The sequence below is a fragment of the Chrysoperla carnea genome, chromosome 3 (assembly GCF_905475395.1).
Source record: "Chrysoperla carnea chromosome 3, inChrCarn1.1, whole genome shotgun sequence".
NCBI classification, from domain to species: Eukaryota; Metazoa; Arthropoda; class Insecta; order Neuroptera; family Chrysopidae; genus Chrysoperla; species Chrysoperla carnea.
The window spans coordinates 8,812,324-8,828,756 of record NC_058339.1 but is presented as its reverse complement, the minus strand read 5'-3'; the positions used below and the strand labels follow the sequence as shown (position 1 = coordinate 8,828,756).

General features: G+C 33.0%; 1 protein-coding gene across 1 annotated transcript; it reads right to left on the bottom strand.

Annotated features, from left to right (window-relative positions):
* Positions 1–1,391: 1,391 nt before the first annotated feature.
* Positions 1,392–3,953, bottom strand: LOC123295831. The gene is made up of 2 exons (XM_044877292.1): positions 3,781–3,953; positions 1,392–3,294 (listed from the first exon to the last, which is right to left on the bottom strand). Exons 1-2 carry the CDS (start codon positions 3,951–3,953, stop codon positions 1,392–1,394), a joined length of 2,076 nt encoding a protein of 691 aa, XP_044733227.1.
* Between the last annotated feature and the right edge of the window lie 12,480 nt (positions 3,954–16,433).

Genomic DNA, 16,433 nt, shown 5'->3' with positions numbered 1-16,433 from the left:
CTATTCTGGCAATATTCCTTAGTGTCCCTTAATGATTTATAAAATTTATTGCTTCGTCTTTTATGAATAAGAAACTGAGCAGATGCAACTTTTTTAGCAGTGTCATTGAGCTGAGGGCTCCTTATTCTTGTCATGAGCTCTTCACATTCACAGCATGTATCGATTTGGGGTCTTCCAAATCGATAATTGAAATGCTCTTTGAAAATTTTGTAATAAAAACTGTATTTAACATCACTATCATTATGTTTTTTTAAGAACAGAGAATACATTTTTTTCACATCTAATTTTGCATCGAGATAATTAACCTCCTTTGATGAATAATGGCTTTGTTTTACAGGAAATGATTTTATGTGGTCTTTAATTTGTTCTACATAATCTATTGGAAACGTTTTACGGTTCTGCTGCTGACCTCTCAAGTCTTTGGGAGTGTTACCCTTCAATAGAATATCTTTCAGTCTTCTTACACGCTTCTCTCCCAAGGAATATAAACTGAGATATGCTTTACGACACACAAGAATTCTTCTTTCTTGAAACAGTACATGAAATTTGAATGAACTAGCATGCTGAACAGAGTGACTTGGAATTGGAAGTTCTTTTTTGTCAATTTCATTGAGATTGTCAACGTTGTCATCACATGTCAACATGTCATCGACGTCGTCCGCATTGAGTGTAGTAACCCTTGATCTTCTCTGTTTCACAGGAACTGCTTCAATCAATGATTGGAGAAATAGGTCTTGTTCGTCTTTTGTCTTCATTTGTCGAGATCTCTCAAGGATTGAAATTCTCTCATCGTTTGAAAATTTGTCAAAACATTTCATCCGGCACCTACAAACAATAATTCTGTATAAGAATAATTATTGATTTTTTAAGGAAAACTTAAGGGGTTGTTTTTTGAAATCAGCAGCAGAACTTCAAAGCTTGATATACCTGCACTTCGAACTTGTTATGATAATAATAACAGTATTATTGGGAGTAGAATATGCATTCAACAATTTTTGAAAGTTAAACTAACTAGGCCGAGCTAAGTTTTATCAAAAATTATTTGTGACCAAGTAGGTACCGTACAACTAGAGTAAGTGCGGCAATTATGGACCACCATAAGGGTTTTGTCAAATAAAACTCAGTGTTTTAAAGTTTAATCAGCCTTATATATTTTGAACAGTTCGATAATTAGTTGGTATCAAAAACGATTAATAAAATTCTGAAGAAACCTTGACATCTTAGAAATAATCAACATTTTCTAAAATTTATCATAAATGGAAATTTGCAAATAGTGTACAAAATATGGACCACATGGTTTCAAATATGGACCACAGTTAATTGGGTTCAAAATTAATCAAAGAAACTAGCCCTGTCACCTAAAACTGAATCAGTAAACTATTAGGGTTAAACTAGTCATTGGTACACAATTCGCACACGAAGAAATCAACCATATCTTCTACGCCAGCACAATCTTCATGAGCCCATTCCCTACAAGATGCACATTGGATCCATTTCTCTCCATGAACATCTTCTGAAAAAAGCCCATTACAATACAAACATCTACCATTTTGATTTTGGGAACGATCTGGACTTTCATCGGTACTATCATTGACTGAAAAATCACTCTTATCAGAACTTTCAGACGATGATTTTTTATCTTTTGCGATTTTTCTTTTCTTTTGTGCTGTTTTCTTTGGCGTTTTCTTTTGTTTCTTTTTTGTGCTCCTTTGTATCGACGTTTCTAAATCTTGTTTATAAGGTGAAGATGTCAAAATCGTAGGCCTGGTGGTTTTTCTTCCTCTATTGCTGACTGTCTTCTTCAAACGCGGTATAGGCTGCAACACTTTTGGCGACAAAAATGTTCTAGATGATGTTGAGGGACCAGCTATAGCATCATCGATGGTCGTCGTCGGCATTTCGGTTTGCGGGTTAGCTTGGTGATGTCCATCAACACTCTGGGGTGATGGCGGTACATTCACAGATTGAGGACTCGGAGTTACAACAGTTCTTGGCTCAGGCAAACAGTTATCGGAATCATCATTGACTGGTGTCATTAAATCGCGCACTGGATCATCAAAAGTTTCTTCTACCTCTGGAAGGTCTTCGTCAATGAAGTCATGATCTTGGAATACATTCCTGTTCACGGGATATATTCCAGTTGCACGGAAGCCGTTAATGGCCAATTCTGCACGCTGAGCTCTTATGTAGGCTTGACCAAATAATTCTGCGATGTCGTAATGTGTTATTGCTCGAGCTTGCATTCGTAGTCTTTTACGAATTTCTTCAGTCAAATACTTTTTTAATGGACCCATAAATGTTTTATCAAGTGGCTGCGTTTTGTGACTTGAGTGAGGGGGTAGACTCAGCAAGCGAACGTGGTTTTCTCTGGCTAAATCCACTACTTTGATATTTCGGGTGTGACTGGAATGCCCGTCTAAAATCAGGAGAACTGGCGATGTAGCAGTTGGTTTCACATGCTGTAAAAAGTGCTCGAACCATTGAGTAAATAGTTCAAGTTGTATCCATCCTGAGGGATGACAAGCGTGAATGGCACCAGGTGGAGCACCTTTCATCAGTAGTGGATTATCCCGTTTTCGCGGAAATATCATCATCGGTGGCACAAATGTGCCACCTGCGCTCATACATATCACACAAGTGATCGTTGATCCACGTTCTGCTGATGTTACAGTTCCTATTTGTTTTTTGCCCTTGAATGCCAATATCTCCGGCATTTTTGATGGCACAACTGAAATACCAGTTTCATCTACGTTATACACATTGCTCGCAGGATACTGGATTTCATTCAAAGAGCTCTCCAACAAATCAAAAAAAGCGTTGACATTTTCTTTGTTAAAGCCTTTCATTCTTGCGATTGATGTGCCCGTTGGACGGCGGAAGGATAGATTAGGATGGCGCTTGAGAAATAATCTCAACCATGATCTTCCTGCAGATTCATTATCTTGTGAAAATGAGTGCTTTATGTTATTTTTTTCTGCTAGCTGGTAAGCCAAAGATCTGATGGCCCTGCGTGTGAGACCAAATCCAGATTTTTCCATTTCTAGAATATAATCAGCTAATTCATCTTCCAATTGACTCGGTAAAGTAGATTTTCTTCCAAGTGTTTGGTTCGTAATGTCACTAATTGATTTGTCTTCTATTTTTGATAAGCGTATAAGCGTAGTTTTGGGTACTCCGTATGTTTTTGATGCTTTTAAAAATCCCATTTGCTTTTCTCGTATAGCTTTAATTGCATTTGCCATTGCATTTTTATCCCATGTTTGTCTGGTCTTTTCTTTGGTTGTAGATGCCATCCTAAAACAATACAATTAAATATTAGTGACGGTTTGTAATATGGACTACTAGTCCATATTCAAAACATTCCGGTGGTCCATATTATAATACACATACATTTCTAGGTTAATATTGTTGTTAAAAAAATCAGAAAAACTGTTAGTTATTGTAACCTAATATGAATAATTGTAAAATAACTCACCTTTTCCCTGGTTTAACTCACTTTCACAAAGAGTATTATTTGTTGAAATTATTGTCTTAAGAAGTTAACTAAAAAATTATATCGAGCGTTGACAAAAACGAAAAATGGCTCCCGTGAACACATGCGCGCGCTCTGTTGGCTTGCTTGCAACTGACAAGGGGGCCGCGGGAGGGTAAAGGGTGCGCGCCGGCGCGACGGCTCGATACGAAGGATGTTCTTTGAGAAACACCGGTAGTCCATATTACAGGACCAGTCCATAATTGACGCACTTACTCTAATTAAAAAAAATATATATTGTAACTTACAAGCATGGTGATCCAACATTTCGTTGATTAACAATTTTTCCAGAATAGTTGCAATATTTCTCTCCATCCAATCTTGCTTTCTTGATCACATTCACTTTATATTTGGAAGGATTACGTTTCCCTTTTCTTCTTTTTGCACTTTTCTCACTCACATCACTTTCTGAACTTGACATTATTATTCAAATTATAAATTGAAATAATTATTAACAACAATATTATACTTTATTAGCAGGGCCGTGCCTGGGTATATGGCCGCCTGCGTGCCAGTCTGTATGGCCGCCCCCAGGATAACATTAAAAAAAACTACTTTAATTTTTAATGTTTATTATTATACAGAGGGCATCAAACCGGGAAAAAAATCAGTTTTTGGTTAACCGAAATCGAGAACGAAAAAAAATATTGGTTTTGTTCCCAAAACCGGTTTCTGAAAAGAAAAACCGGCTAAAAACCGGTTTTATGAGATTTATATGTTTGGATGAAATTTAAGAAAAAAAAATGCACAAAATAAACATTTTTTTATTTAAAATTTAAACAAAAATAATAACATGAAAAAAATTATGGTATTGGTTTTATAATCACAGACAAAATTATCAAACATAAAGAACAAGGAATAACCCTTAAATCTATACTAACATATTAGGATAACAAAGCTCAGTGGCCAATGGCAGATCTGGGCTGACTTGCAACTTGGGAGGTATACAAAATAGAATTAATTTACTTACTTTAATAATAACATGAAAAAAAGTAATTATGGTATTGGTATTATAATCACAGACAAAATTATCAAACATAAAGAACATAGGAATACGATAATTTAAAATCCTAGGTGTCGCTCAGTGACAATTTAAAATTATTTGATTTAAAAAAATCAAATCTTACGTATTATTTATTGATATTGAAAATAGTAAAGGTTTTTGGTTAATTAACCGGTTTCATAAAATTATTTCGGTTAGGTTACCGGTTAATTAGGGAAATCTTTCAATTATCGCGATTGAAAGTGAAATTGCTGAATCTTCACGAAGCAATTATTAAATAAAGTACATATTAAAAGTTAATCCTACGGGATTTTTTACTGACAAAATCGTCAATTGCTTCGTGAATATTTAAAGATTCAGCAATTTCACTTTCAATCGCGATAATTGAAAGATTGCTCATACGTTCTTGCGTCATGGAAGTACGTAGGTAATTTTTTATGATTTTCAATTTAGAAAAACTACGTTCTCCAGACGCAACTGATACAGGCATGGTCAATAATAGTTTTAAGCTTGTAGATACATTTGGAAATGAATTTTGTAAATTGTGTTTGTACAAATACTTCAGGAGTTCTTCGGGTTGTTTCCTATCTTTTATAATTATTTTCAATGAAATTAACTCTTCGTATAATTCTGCTCCGTTTATGTCGCACGATTCGCCATCCTTGAATTTATTATGAAAGTCGAAGCAACTTTTTTTTATGTCGTCCTCTCCTATTTCAACAAATTTATATAAAAATCCGAAAGACTGTTCGAAATTGGATAATGTTTCAAATCGGGTAGTAACAGATGAAATGGCTGTATCCAATATTACATAGAAAAAATTAATTTTGAAATTTTCTTTAGCAGTTAACTGAATATCCTCATCTCCTTCATAGTCAAATTGTTTTCGCTTATGGCGTCGACGTAGATTAATTTCAACAGGAAATTCCGGTTGTATTTCAAGTGATTCACATAATTCATCAGCAATTTTCAAATACTTTTCGAAATTTTCATCATTTCTAATACTTTGGAAAAAAATTAAAATATTATTAATAGATTCAGCACATGAAGTAAGATTCCAAGAAACGGTCTGCATCATTTTACTAATAATATTTACTTTTTCTAAGATTTCGTACCATATTACTGTGGAACAAATAAATTTGTACGATTTAATTTTCATTGCCAAACATTTAGCTTCATGTTGACCTATTGGTGTTGAACATTCTTCCGCTAGTTCTATTAGGCTGTCATAAATTTCACCTAATTCATGACGCAGTGGTCTAATCGCCTTAATCCTTGATTCCCACCGGGTTACGCTAACTTGTTTTACTGTTAACGATTTTACATGTTTTTTTAAAATTTGCCATCGAAAAGGTGATCCGGAAAAGTAATTGTATATTGCTGACACATTACTAAAAAAAATCCACAGTTGAAAAAGAAACTTTCGCTGCATCATTAACGACCAAATTTAATGTATGCGCGTTGCATGGCATAAACAAAGCTCGTGGATAATTGTCCAAAATTCGTTTCTGCAATCCAATATGTTTTCCAGCCATATTTGATCCATTATCATACCCCTGGCCTCTCATATCGTTAACATTTAATTTAAGAGAGCTTAATTTTTCAATTAAAAAGTCGTAAAAAGCTTCTCCAGTACTTTTTTGAGCTGGAGAAAAACCAACGAAATTTTCTCTCACTTCTACTTCGTCATTTTGAATATGCACATATCTCAAAATTATTGTAATTTGCTCGACATGTCCCATGTCCGGCGTACAATCCAAAATTACTGAAAAATATTTGGCGTCTTTTATTGCTGACAAAATATATTTTTGAATTTGCGCTGCAAGGATACTATTTATTTCATTTTGGAAGCGATTTCCCGCATAATGTGGCATATGGTTCTTTAAAGCAACTGATTGTTGAATGCGATTTATGTGATCTGCCATAACATCATCAAATTTTCCTATCATTTCAATTGCTTTTAGAAAATTTCCATTATTGTTTTCATACAATCTGCTCGAGCTACCTCTAAACGCTAAACCCTGTACTGCCAGAAATTGTACCACAGATATCATGCGTACGACAATTTGATACCATCTTTTTTTCTCTGCGTCATAATACCGTTGCAAATTTTTATCAATTGTAGCTTTGTTTTTTAAATTTAATTCCAAATTTTTCCAATTGGTGCAATTTCCGATATGCAGCGATGTTTTTTCATGACGAGATAAATTATCAGATGTGTGTTGCCAATCATTGAAGCCTTCATTAACTAATTTTATTTCTTGTTTGCCAAATAATTTACAACAGAAGCAAAATATGGAATCCGTTTTTGGAGAATAGATTAACCACTCACGATTAAATTTTTCACCATTTGGCATTTTTCTATAGAAATAAGTTGATGAAAATGATCTTCCCAATTCATTAATTGGATATGTAGATTGTTTATTTTGTATGGGTCCTTTTTCGATTAATATATCCAATATTTTAGTGGTAATTGTTAAAGGCCAGCAAGCTGGATCATTTAAATCCATACACATAGCAAAATATGCTTTATCAATTTCAGCGGTATCGGTATTGTATAGATCGATATCCTTATTATCTTCTGTTTCCATTTCGTCGGTACTACTAGTATTGTCATTAGCCTTTTCATTTTCGACAGATAATTCATTTTCATTTTTATCGCAAAACAAATCATCAATTGGATTTAATTGGCTACTACAACTACTTTCCGGTTCTGGCGATTTTACTAAAAACTTTGTTAATGAGCCAAACATTTTTTTAGCTTCATTTTGCTTTTCCTCTCGCTTTCTTTTATATTGCGCTCCAGACAATCTTTTCGTTTTTCTTTTATATTGCGCTCCAGACAATCTTTTCGTTTTCCTTTCAGACATTCGTAGGCCTTTAAAAATGTAAATGAGCAGTGATATTAAATTTTAGGGTAGACTTTCAATTTTGGGCCCGGGAAATTTTGGCGGGTCTTTTTGGAGGGAAAAGGCCTTTTGATATGAAATTCTTAAATAAATATTAAAAAATATTTAATAATATTAAAAAAAATTTAAAAAAAAATTAAATAATAATTTAAATAAATAATAAAATAGCGCAATTTAATATTAAATTACTTAAAATCTATAATTAATGTATATTTTAATGCGCATAGGATGACACGATAAGAAAATCATTTATAAGCTTTTTAAGTAAAACATATTTTTAAACATAAATATGTCAAGATTTATTTTGAAAATGAAAACGGAGAGGAAAATTCAACCACATATAACTGTTTTCTAGTTCAATGTCAGGTAAATTTCTTCCATTTAATAACAATAACATTGCTATTATAAAAAGGAATCATAAGCTTAATTTAAAGAGTTGCTTTCGGCTACACAAGTTCAAATGCTTGATTTTCCATCGGCGGGTTGTGAGCGATTTAAACAGAGAATCTGGTATGCAAACAAACAACTTTTAATTATTATATAAATGCATTCAAAATGAGAAAGATATTCATTTTTTAGTATAAATTAAGGAAGATTTTAAGTAATTTAATATTAAATTGCACTATTTTATTATTTATTTTAATTATTATTTAATTTTTTTTTTAATATTATTAAATATTTTTTAATATTTATTTAAGAATTTCATATCAAAAGGCCTTTTCCCTCCAAAAAGACCCGCCAAAATTTCCCGGGCCCAAAAAGTGAAAGTCTACCCAAATTTTACATTTTTTGTGTATTACCTTTTTCAGTCTTTGTCGAGTAAATAAACTTTTTATTAAATTTCACCACACGAACACACAACTAAAAGTTTTCAGGAATTAAGCAATTTATTTTTATTCGTTAAATTAAAGACTTTAATAATATCGGATCACACACAGGACACAAATAACGATTTATCCTCGCTAGTCTATAGACTAATACGACTAATAAGACGAATAAGACCGCTTACGCGACGCCGGTCAATTGAAAAAACTATTTCGGCTCGTCGCTCGTGCAATGTTCGAAAAAATTCGGATTCGCTGCATGACTAGGTATATAAATACTACAACGAGTCAACGACCTAATCAGTTTTTATACATACAGTTATATGTATATAATATATACATATAACTGTATGTATAATACAGTTTTTACTTCGTATCTTAATGAAAACAAACCGATTGTATTTTTGCCCAGTAAACAACTTGTAACGATTTGGCCGCCTCTTAATTTCGGCCGCCTGCGTGCGGTGCACGCAATGAACGCCCGTCAGGCACGGCCCTGTTTATTAGACAGTAATAATGATTGTAAATAATGTAAACAGCAGCTGAACATAACCTAGAGAACATACCAGCTGTTGCTTTCTGAGCAGCGGTTTGGTTTTGTAGAGCCTCCTGTCAGTGACATGAGACCTTTCATAAATATACGCATTCTAAACGGCTGTGTTACTAGGCATACAGACATGGGACAAGAGCCCTTTCATAAGTAAACGATGCAGCTTTGCATTGAGAATTGATTTTTGTCATTTTTTAAAAATGGCTGAAAATGTGACATGAGGCCTTTCATAAATAAGCGATTCAGATATGAATATCGAAAAATAAATTCTTTTATATTTGGTGTCATTTTGATAAACAAATTGTACGTAAATAAACTGTCTGAAGCTATACATTTATAAAATTTGAGTCGAGTTAATCTTGGAAGTTCAACACATGGAGCATCGTTCAATAAAGAAAAAATGCATCTTATAAATTCCATCGCTCGAACTGTTTCCGAAAGTTGTTTCAAAAACAACTTCAGTTCCACTTGGAAGCGTCGACAAACTACATGGTGAATCATTTTTATACTTCACATCATTCCCACCAGAAACGGATGATGAAAATTCTTGGAAACTTGTACTTTCGAAGCCATCATATTCCACAAACTCAGTTTAGTCACTTGCACAAGCGTTTTTTATTTGATTGGTCTTTGATAAAAATCCTTATGGATTTTTACTTCTCCTTACTGGCATAACTTCTGAGATTGTGGAGATGTTCCCGTTGTGATAATAAGTTGCTTGTCGAGGGACCTGAGATAGCGTACAAAATGCTGTCCAGTGAGGATGGCACATCTACATTTACCGCCTCCTTTGTTGCAGTCGTGGACAACGTGGATGTGTTCAAAGTTGATTGTCGGGTGGTCGAAGATGAATCGTTGAATCCGATTGCTGCTTTACACAATTTGCGAAAAATTTCTTCACGTTCTGCATCAGAATCCCATCGAATAATTCGGTGGACCAAGAACTTTCTTGGATTTTCACATAAAACCAACAAAGCTTTTCATATTGGGAGTGTACAATTCTTGCATTATTTTCAACATTGTCATTTTCCGCAATTCTTTTGTTTCGTACTTCAAATTTTGTTTTAAAGTTGTCAATGAAAACATTAATTGCTTCTGAAATTCGAAGGGTGTTGCAGTAATTAAACAAACTTTAAAAAAATAATTTAAACGACATACTGTCAATATCGTCACTATCTGAATCACTTGAAATTACACGTAATTTTTTATTTGGCACTTCCATAATTTCTTCTTCGTCTAATTCTAACAATTTTCTTGATGCCAATTTATTTAATAATTCCTGGTAATATGTTAAACTAGGATAATTATTTCCTAAATATCCTTTAAGTACTTGTAGTCACTGAAAATATTCGTACTGACTGACATTTTAAAACTTTGTCGTGATTCATTACACCATTCGCTATCAGATCCTGTGTCTGACATATTTCCTCTTGAAACTGCACTTTCCGTTTCTTTGTTTGAATTTCTCGATCACTTTCGTCCTCCGATCCACTCGAAACTTGAATGGGGCGACGAGATTTCGGCATTATCAATATCTTCTTCACAATTTAAATTTAACTCACGAACTAATTCTGTATTATGAGGATATAATAAATATTCCTCTAATTGTTGACTTAATGTTAAGTCGTCCAATCATATATCCAATCTTTTTTTTATTCTTCATAGGAATTAAGAATTTTAAAAACATTTACTAAAGCACAATTTTTTTCATGGAAAAAACATTTTGTTAATAATTTCTCATCAATATTATTATATTTCTCTTCATCAAAATCCCACAAATTTTCTACGTTGTAAACATTAATATTAAATAAATGCTCACACCATTTCACTTTTTCCTCTCCTTTAACCAAAATTTTGCCATACTCTTCTTTTAGAATATCGTTAACATTTTGTTTAACATCTTTGAAATATGTGGAACCACTTTCCCATTCGAGACCATGATGATATTTACTAACCCAATTATTTGAAATAGCTATTTCTTTTAAATCATTTTTTCAAGCTCCTCTTCAGCTTCAACATTAAAAATTTTACCACGTGGTAGTGGCTACGTGGTCCTCTTGTTTTTACTCCGAACATATCTTTCATAAGGTATCTAGCGAAATATTTTTCGCCATATTTTCCAAAGTCTTCCGAATATTTTTCAAAGTTTTTCGTTTGTATTTAAGCAGCTAACATGTTTTGATTATCGTGATTGACCCTTTTTATAGATCTTAGGCTTTGATTATGCCTAGACTAGTCCCGTCAGTTTACATTGTTAAAATACAATAGGCCTTAGAATCTATAGTGCCTAGCCCAAACTTTATCTATAATAGATCTTCTTATTAAATAAATACATCGAAATATACAAACATTTTACATTCTTTTTAAATGAAAAAAATGTTGTACAAAAAACCACTGTTACTCAAGTTACCACTCTCTTTTATTTTCTGTCATTTTGGAGTTCAAAGAGTTCTTCCTGGATTCCTTCAGTAACTTTCACTAGCGTTCGTGCTAAAGGGGTTACGAATCAGTTGTTGATCAATTTCAAGTACTTCTGTATATTCTGGGATGCAACGTTTTAATTCATCAATCAACATTTGTAAAAGAGTTTTGTTTTCTTGTATATTTGCTTTATTAGCATCATACTTTTTGTCTTTCACAAGTGCTTTTAATGTCGTTAACGCAGAATGATTGTTTTCTTCAATTTTACGTAACCACAACTGAAGTTTGCAAATAAAAGCGCGAAGTTTATCTTCAAAGATGAATATATTTGCAACGTTTTCTTATTTGTATTCTTGGAACCTTGCAATTGCATATTCAGCTTATTTAAGTGTGTGGAAATATCCACAAGATAAGCCAAATTCATTTGACATGTCGGATTGGTAAACTGTTTCAACAAATCATTCATTTTTTTGTCAATGAGAAAAATCTCAACCTATGCTCTCAGTTCGTGTTATCTTTCCAACGTATTACCTTTCGATAGCCATCGAATTTCTGTGTGAAAGAGAAATGCCTCATGGTCAGAGTCCATGCTTATGAACGATCTTTTGGACATTTTCTGTCAACTGTTTGCAAAAATACATACAGATAAGAATTTCTGAAGTCTTTGAAGTTACAAAAAAGTCAAAAATTTCATGTCTCATTTTCTGTAAATAAGGTTACACATTTTTTACGACGTCTACAATCAAAATTTTCGAATGTTTTTCCTTTTTGTCGTATTTCCGTTTTAGTCAAATATTCTTTTCCACTGTTACGCAATAACTCCCTTTTATTAACTGACTAATTTTTTGTTCAGTGATCTTTTTCTAGATTTGAATGTTGCAAGTTCAGGTTGAAAATTTTTACAATTGGCAATATATTATTTTGTAACAAACTCAAATATTTTTGAGAATCAACAGATCCGTCAGTGAAGAATATGGTCACTGACGGATAGTGTTTTACAGTTGGCAATATATTATTTTGTAACAAACTCAAATATTTTTGAGAATCAACAGTTTTCATTTTTTAGAGCGCTTTCGTTCTTTTATAGGTTTGCTTCATGCTTAGCTCTTTGCAGTTCTTCTGTTCTTTGTTTTTCTTAAGTATCTGTGTAAATTCGCGATTTACAACTTTAAGGTCTTACAACTTCTTTGAGAATCAACAGATCTGTCAGTGAAGAATATGGTAACTGGCGGATAGTGTTTTACAATTGGCAATATATTATTTTGTAACAAACTCAAATATTTTTGAGAATCAACAGTTTTCAATTTTTTGAGCGCTTTCGTTGTTTTTTTAGCTTTGCTTCATGCTTAGCTCTTTGCAGTTCTTCTATTCTTTGTTTTTCTTGAGTATCTGTGTAAATTCGCTATTTACAACTTTAAGGTCTTACAACTTCAAAAGTTATGCATGGTTTGGTTGTGAGTGTTTCATTAATTCTGTCGGAAGCTCTCGATGTGGTAGTTATATTATGTAATTTAAAATAATTCATGATATTTGGTGACTCTCTTGTAGAAAGTGGTGTTACACATTGCTCGCTCTCTATCGTTAATCGGGATCAATAGGATTGGCCTTAAAATCATTTGTAGGATCATTTTGGAATTTTTGATTGCTGTAAACGTCATAAGGAAAAAAATCTTCTTCAGAAAATGCCAATCTATTAAATGGTACGATTCCCGGCTTAGCAAATGTGCTCGTAATATTTTTGGCGTTGAAAGATTCAAAGAAATCACTTTAGAAAGACTTAAAATATTATAAATAGTTGACGTGAAGTGGCCATTTTTCGATTTAATGAAAATACGCTACCAACTTATCATCTGATCCATCAAGCCCATTCCTCCCATTTCATGATTGTATCTTTATACAATCTTGGAGTCTTGGTACATCAATATATTTACTGCATTTTCTATCCCATCTTTATACTATGCCCACTTCACTTGCCCCAATAAAATTTGATGCTAGTACTACTTTCTTATTATTTCCATCCATTTGACCACAACAATATCTGAGTTGGAATTGACCAATTCCTCTATACGCCCACTTTGTTCTTTTTTAGACTTCTAATCAGAAGTAGAGAGTTTTGAAATCGGTTGACTCTAATAGTACACACAACGTGTGTGTATATTTTTTACTTTCAACTGTTGCAGAAGTTTGTATGAAGAAAAGAAGTTAACGAAATACAAATTATAGTCTTTATCATCCAGTCTTTTACATAACTCCAATATAATTGTAGCTGCAAATCCGTATTCCTTTAACAAAGATTCGTTCCATCCTTCCCGCATAATAAAAATAATTGTACCCCCCATGAATTTGGCTTATTTTTTATGGATTGTTTTACACCTAAATACCTACCCTTTAAAGGGTACAATTTGTCCGTCAATAGATATTTCTTGTTGGGAAGATAATTCCATCATTCTTTGCCCATTTTTTTCATAAATTGGCCGAAATTTATCTCTGTTGTTGGCTTGTACTAAATTTTTGACTAAATGTAGGTTATTTCTTAGTTCGTAAAATCTATTTCTGGTCATATTATTTATGACACAATCGACCTGAAGCGTTTTATCCCAATATAAATTTATTTGGGGAAATTTAAGGCATCCCATCATTATATGCAATGCAAATAATGTTTTTATTTCTTTTCCCGTAGATAGTTTGAATTTTGTCTTGTCTTGCTGTTAATGCATTTCGGCAAAATAATCTGAGGGTAAATACTCATCAAAATATGATATTGGGAATAATACTTCTCCATTATTAAAACTTTCATTCTATTGTTGCAACTCAGGAGCCGGTAAAGCCTTTTTTCCCACATTATTTTCAATTTTTCCCTTGAGCTATTGGTTGTATTTGCATTTTCCAACATCGGAACATCGAATATCAACGAATCGTCTTGTCCCACTTCATCACATTCTTCGTCATCACTAATGTCGATTTCCGAATACAAAAATACTTTCAAAAAAAATTTTTTGAAAAATTTTTGCACGTCTAAAAACCTACAAGTGTCAAATCAGCAGAATTCGCTAATTTTGGGCATAGGATTTAGTGCTAATTTAGTGCTATTTTGGTGCTGCATTGGCGAATTTAGTGCACTTTTTAGTATTGCAAAAATACCGACAATGCTAGCTTTTGATTAAGTGATCAGTGTATTCATTGGAAATCATAGATACTGTCGTCATTTGGTCCTACATAACATGTCTTTAATTAGTGCTCGAATAGTGCTAATAGCAAAGGCAGAAAATAAAGTCACAAAAGAAACAGTACACCGAAATCGAAAAATTATATTTTTTTCCTAAAGCTACACTGCTACCTTAATAGAAAAGCAACAGGCAAAAGAGACAAATCTGAGAAATTTGATCACATCGCTTTTGCCAGTGCGTATTAATTTAGTGCTCATTTAGTGCTTTCGATACCGATCAATAGAAACCGGAAATAACTGAAGCCCTAAATTTGCGACATCCCTACAATGCTCGCTTGACACCAAGTGAGCATTGTAGGTCCCATACGAGGCTATCTGACAAGAAAAGTGCTAATCAAAGTTCACTACAATTTAGTGCTCGTTAAGCGCTTTCGATACCGATTAAGGGAAACCGGAAATAACTGAAGCCCTAAATTTTTGACATCCCTACAATGCTCGCTTGATACTAAGTAAGCCTTGTAGGTCCCATATGAGGCTTTTTATCGAGAAAAGTACTAATCAAAGCGCACTACAGCACTATAATCGTACAATGTTTTTCCGTATAAGTCATGCATACTATTCAAATCGATACGAATAATTCGTTCACTCGAATTTTTTCCACACCCCTAACATTTATAAAAGATGTACTGAAATTCTTGAACACGACATTTTCACAAAATCCAAGAGGTTTCGATGAAACTTAGTAGGCGTTTCTTCGGTTGAATATCTTGAATAAGTTCAGAGATGAACAAAGTTCATCGATCGTTTGACATTATACATGGAATCTACCTTCTATTCCAGCAGTGACCGAATGGGCTTTATTTTTTTTGTGTTGACCTGTGTGTCGTGTATTTTATGTGATGAATCGAATACCAGTGAAAATAAATTAACGAAAGTATGCACTTGTATTCCCGACAAAAAATAAATTTGATCTATACGGAAATCTACTTGCCATAGATCTCCGTATATCAAAGTTGTGGCGCTAAGTACAGTCTTTATTATTGTGTAAATTGTAAGTAGATCTACGTATATCTACGTTTAATTACTTAGGTCTGGAAATTTTTTTTTGACTTTCTTGAGAACGGTTTGACTGGTTTGGTTTATTTCTGTATCTTTGTGTTCACGTTTGTCAGGAGAAGATCGACATGACTTTTTTTGTGACGCTGGACATTAGCGAAATTTAATTTCATCAAATTTTAACTTTAGAATTGTAAGGGCGGCTGTAATAATTAAGAACTTTGAACAATAAGACGTCACGGATCAAAATTTCTTAAGTGCTCGAAATATGTTATATGAGTTAAAAACGAATCCTACGAATTTGGAAACTCAAAGGAAATCACGAGGGCATTGAACATTTCCGCCAACTGTGTAGAAATCAGTTGATTCATTCAAAAGTTATGGCATTTTGAAAATTAAAAAAATAGTGTTTTATTAAACTTTCATTAGACTTTTGAGCTCGAAGAGCTCAAAAGCATAAAACGGCTATCTTTTTGAGCTCGGAGTGCTCAAAATATTAATATAATCATATTTTTGAGCTCGAAGAGCTCAAAAATAGGATAAAACGCTGAATTTTGAGCGCTTAAGTATTGAATTAGCGAGAGGTTACAGGGATATCCTGAACGGTGAACCGTCTCACTAATTTTTTTCTAGAACAACGTTGACTGAAATTTCGTTAAAGGATTGTCTTTAAAAAGATGAGAAAACTATATAAACCTTAAGATTATTTCAAAATTATTATTCCATACGAACTTTGTAGTTTATGCATTCAATAATAATACTATTGAGAAATTTTTATACCCATCACATGAAGATTAATAATTTATTTTCTTTTAGACAATCATTTTACATTAGATAACATTATATTGTGCTATAAGATAACGTTTACAGTTAATATACTTAGTGATATAGTTAGAGAAGACTGAATATTTATTGTATTTTTATCTGGACTCATTCATTGATTTTAGCGAATAAAACTTCATACTGATGTTG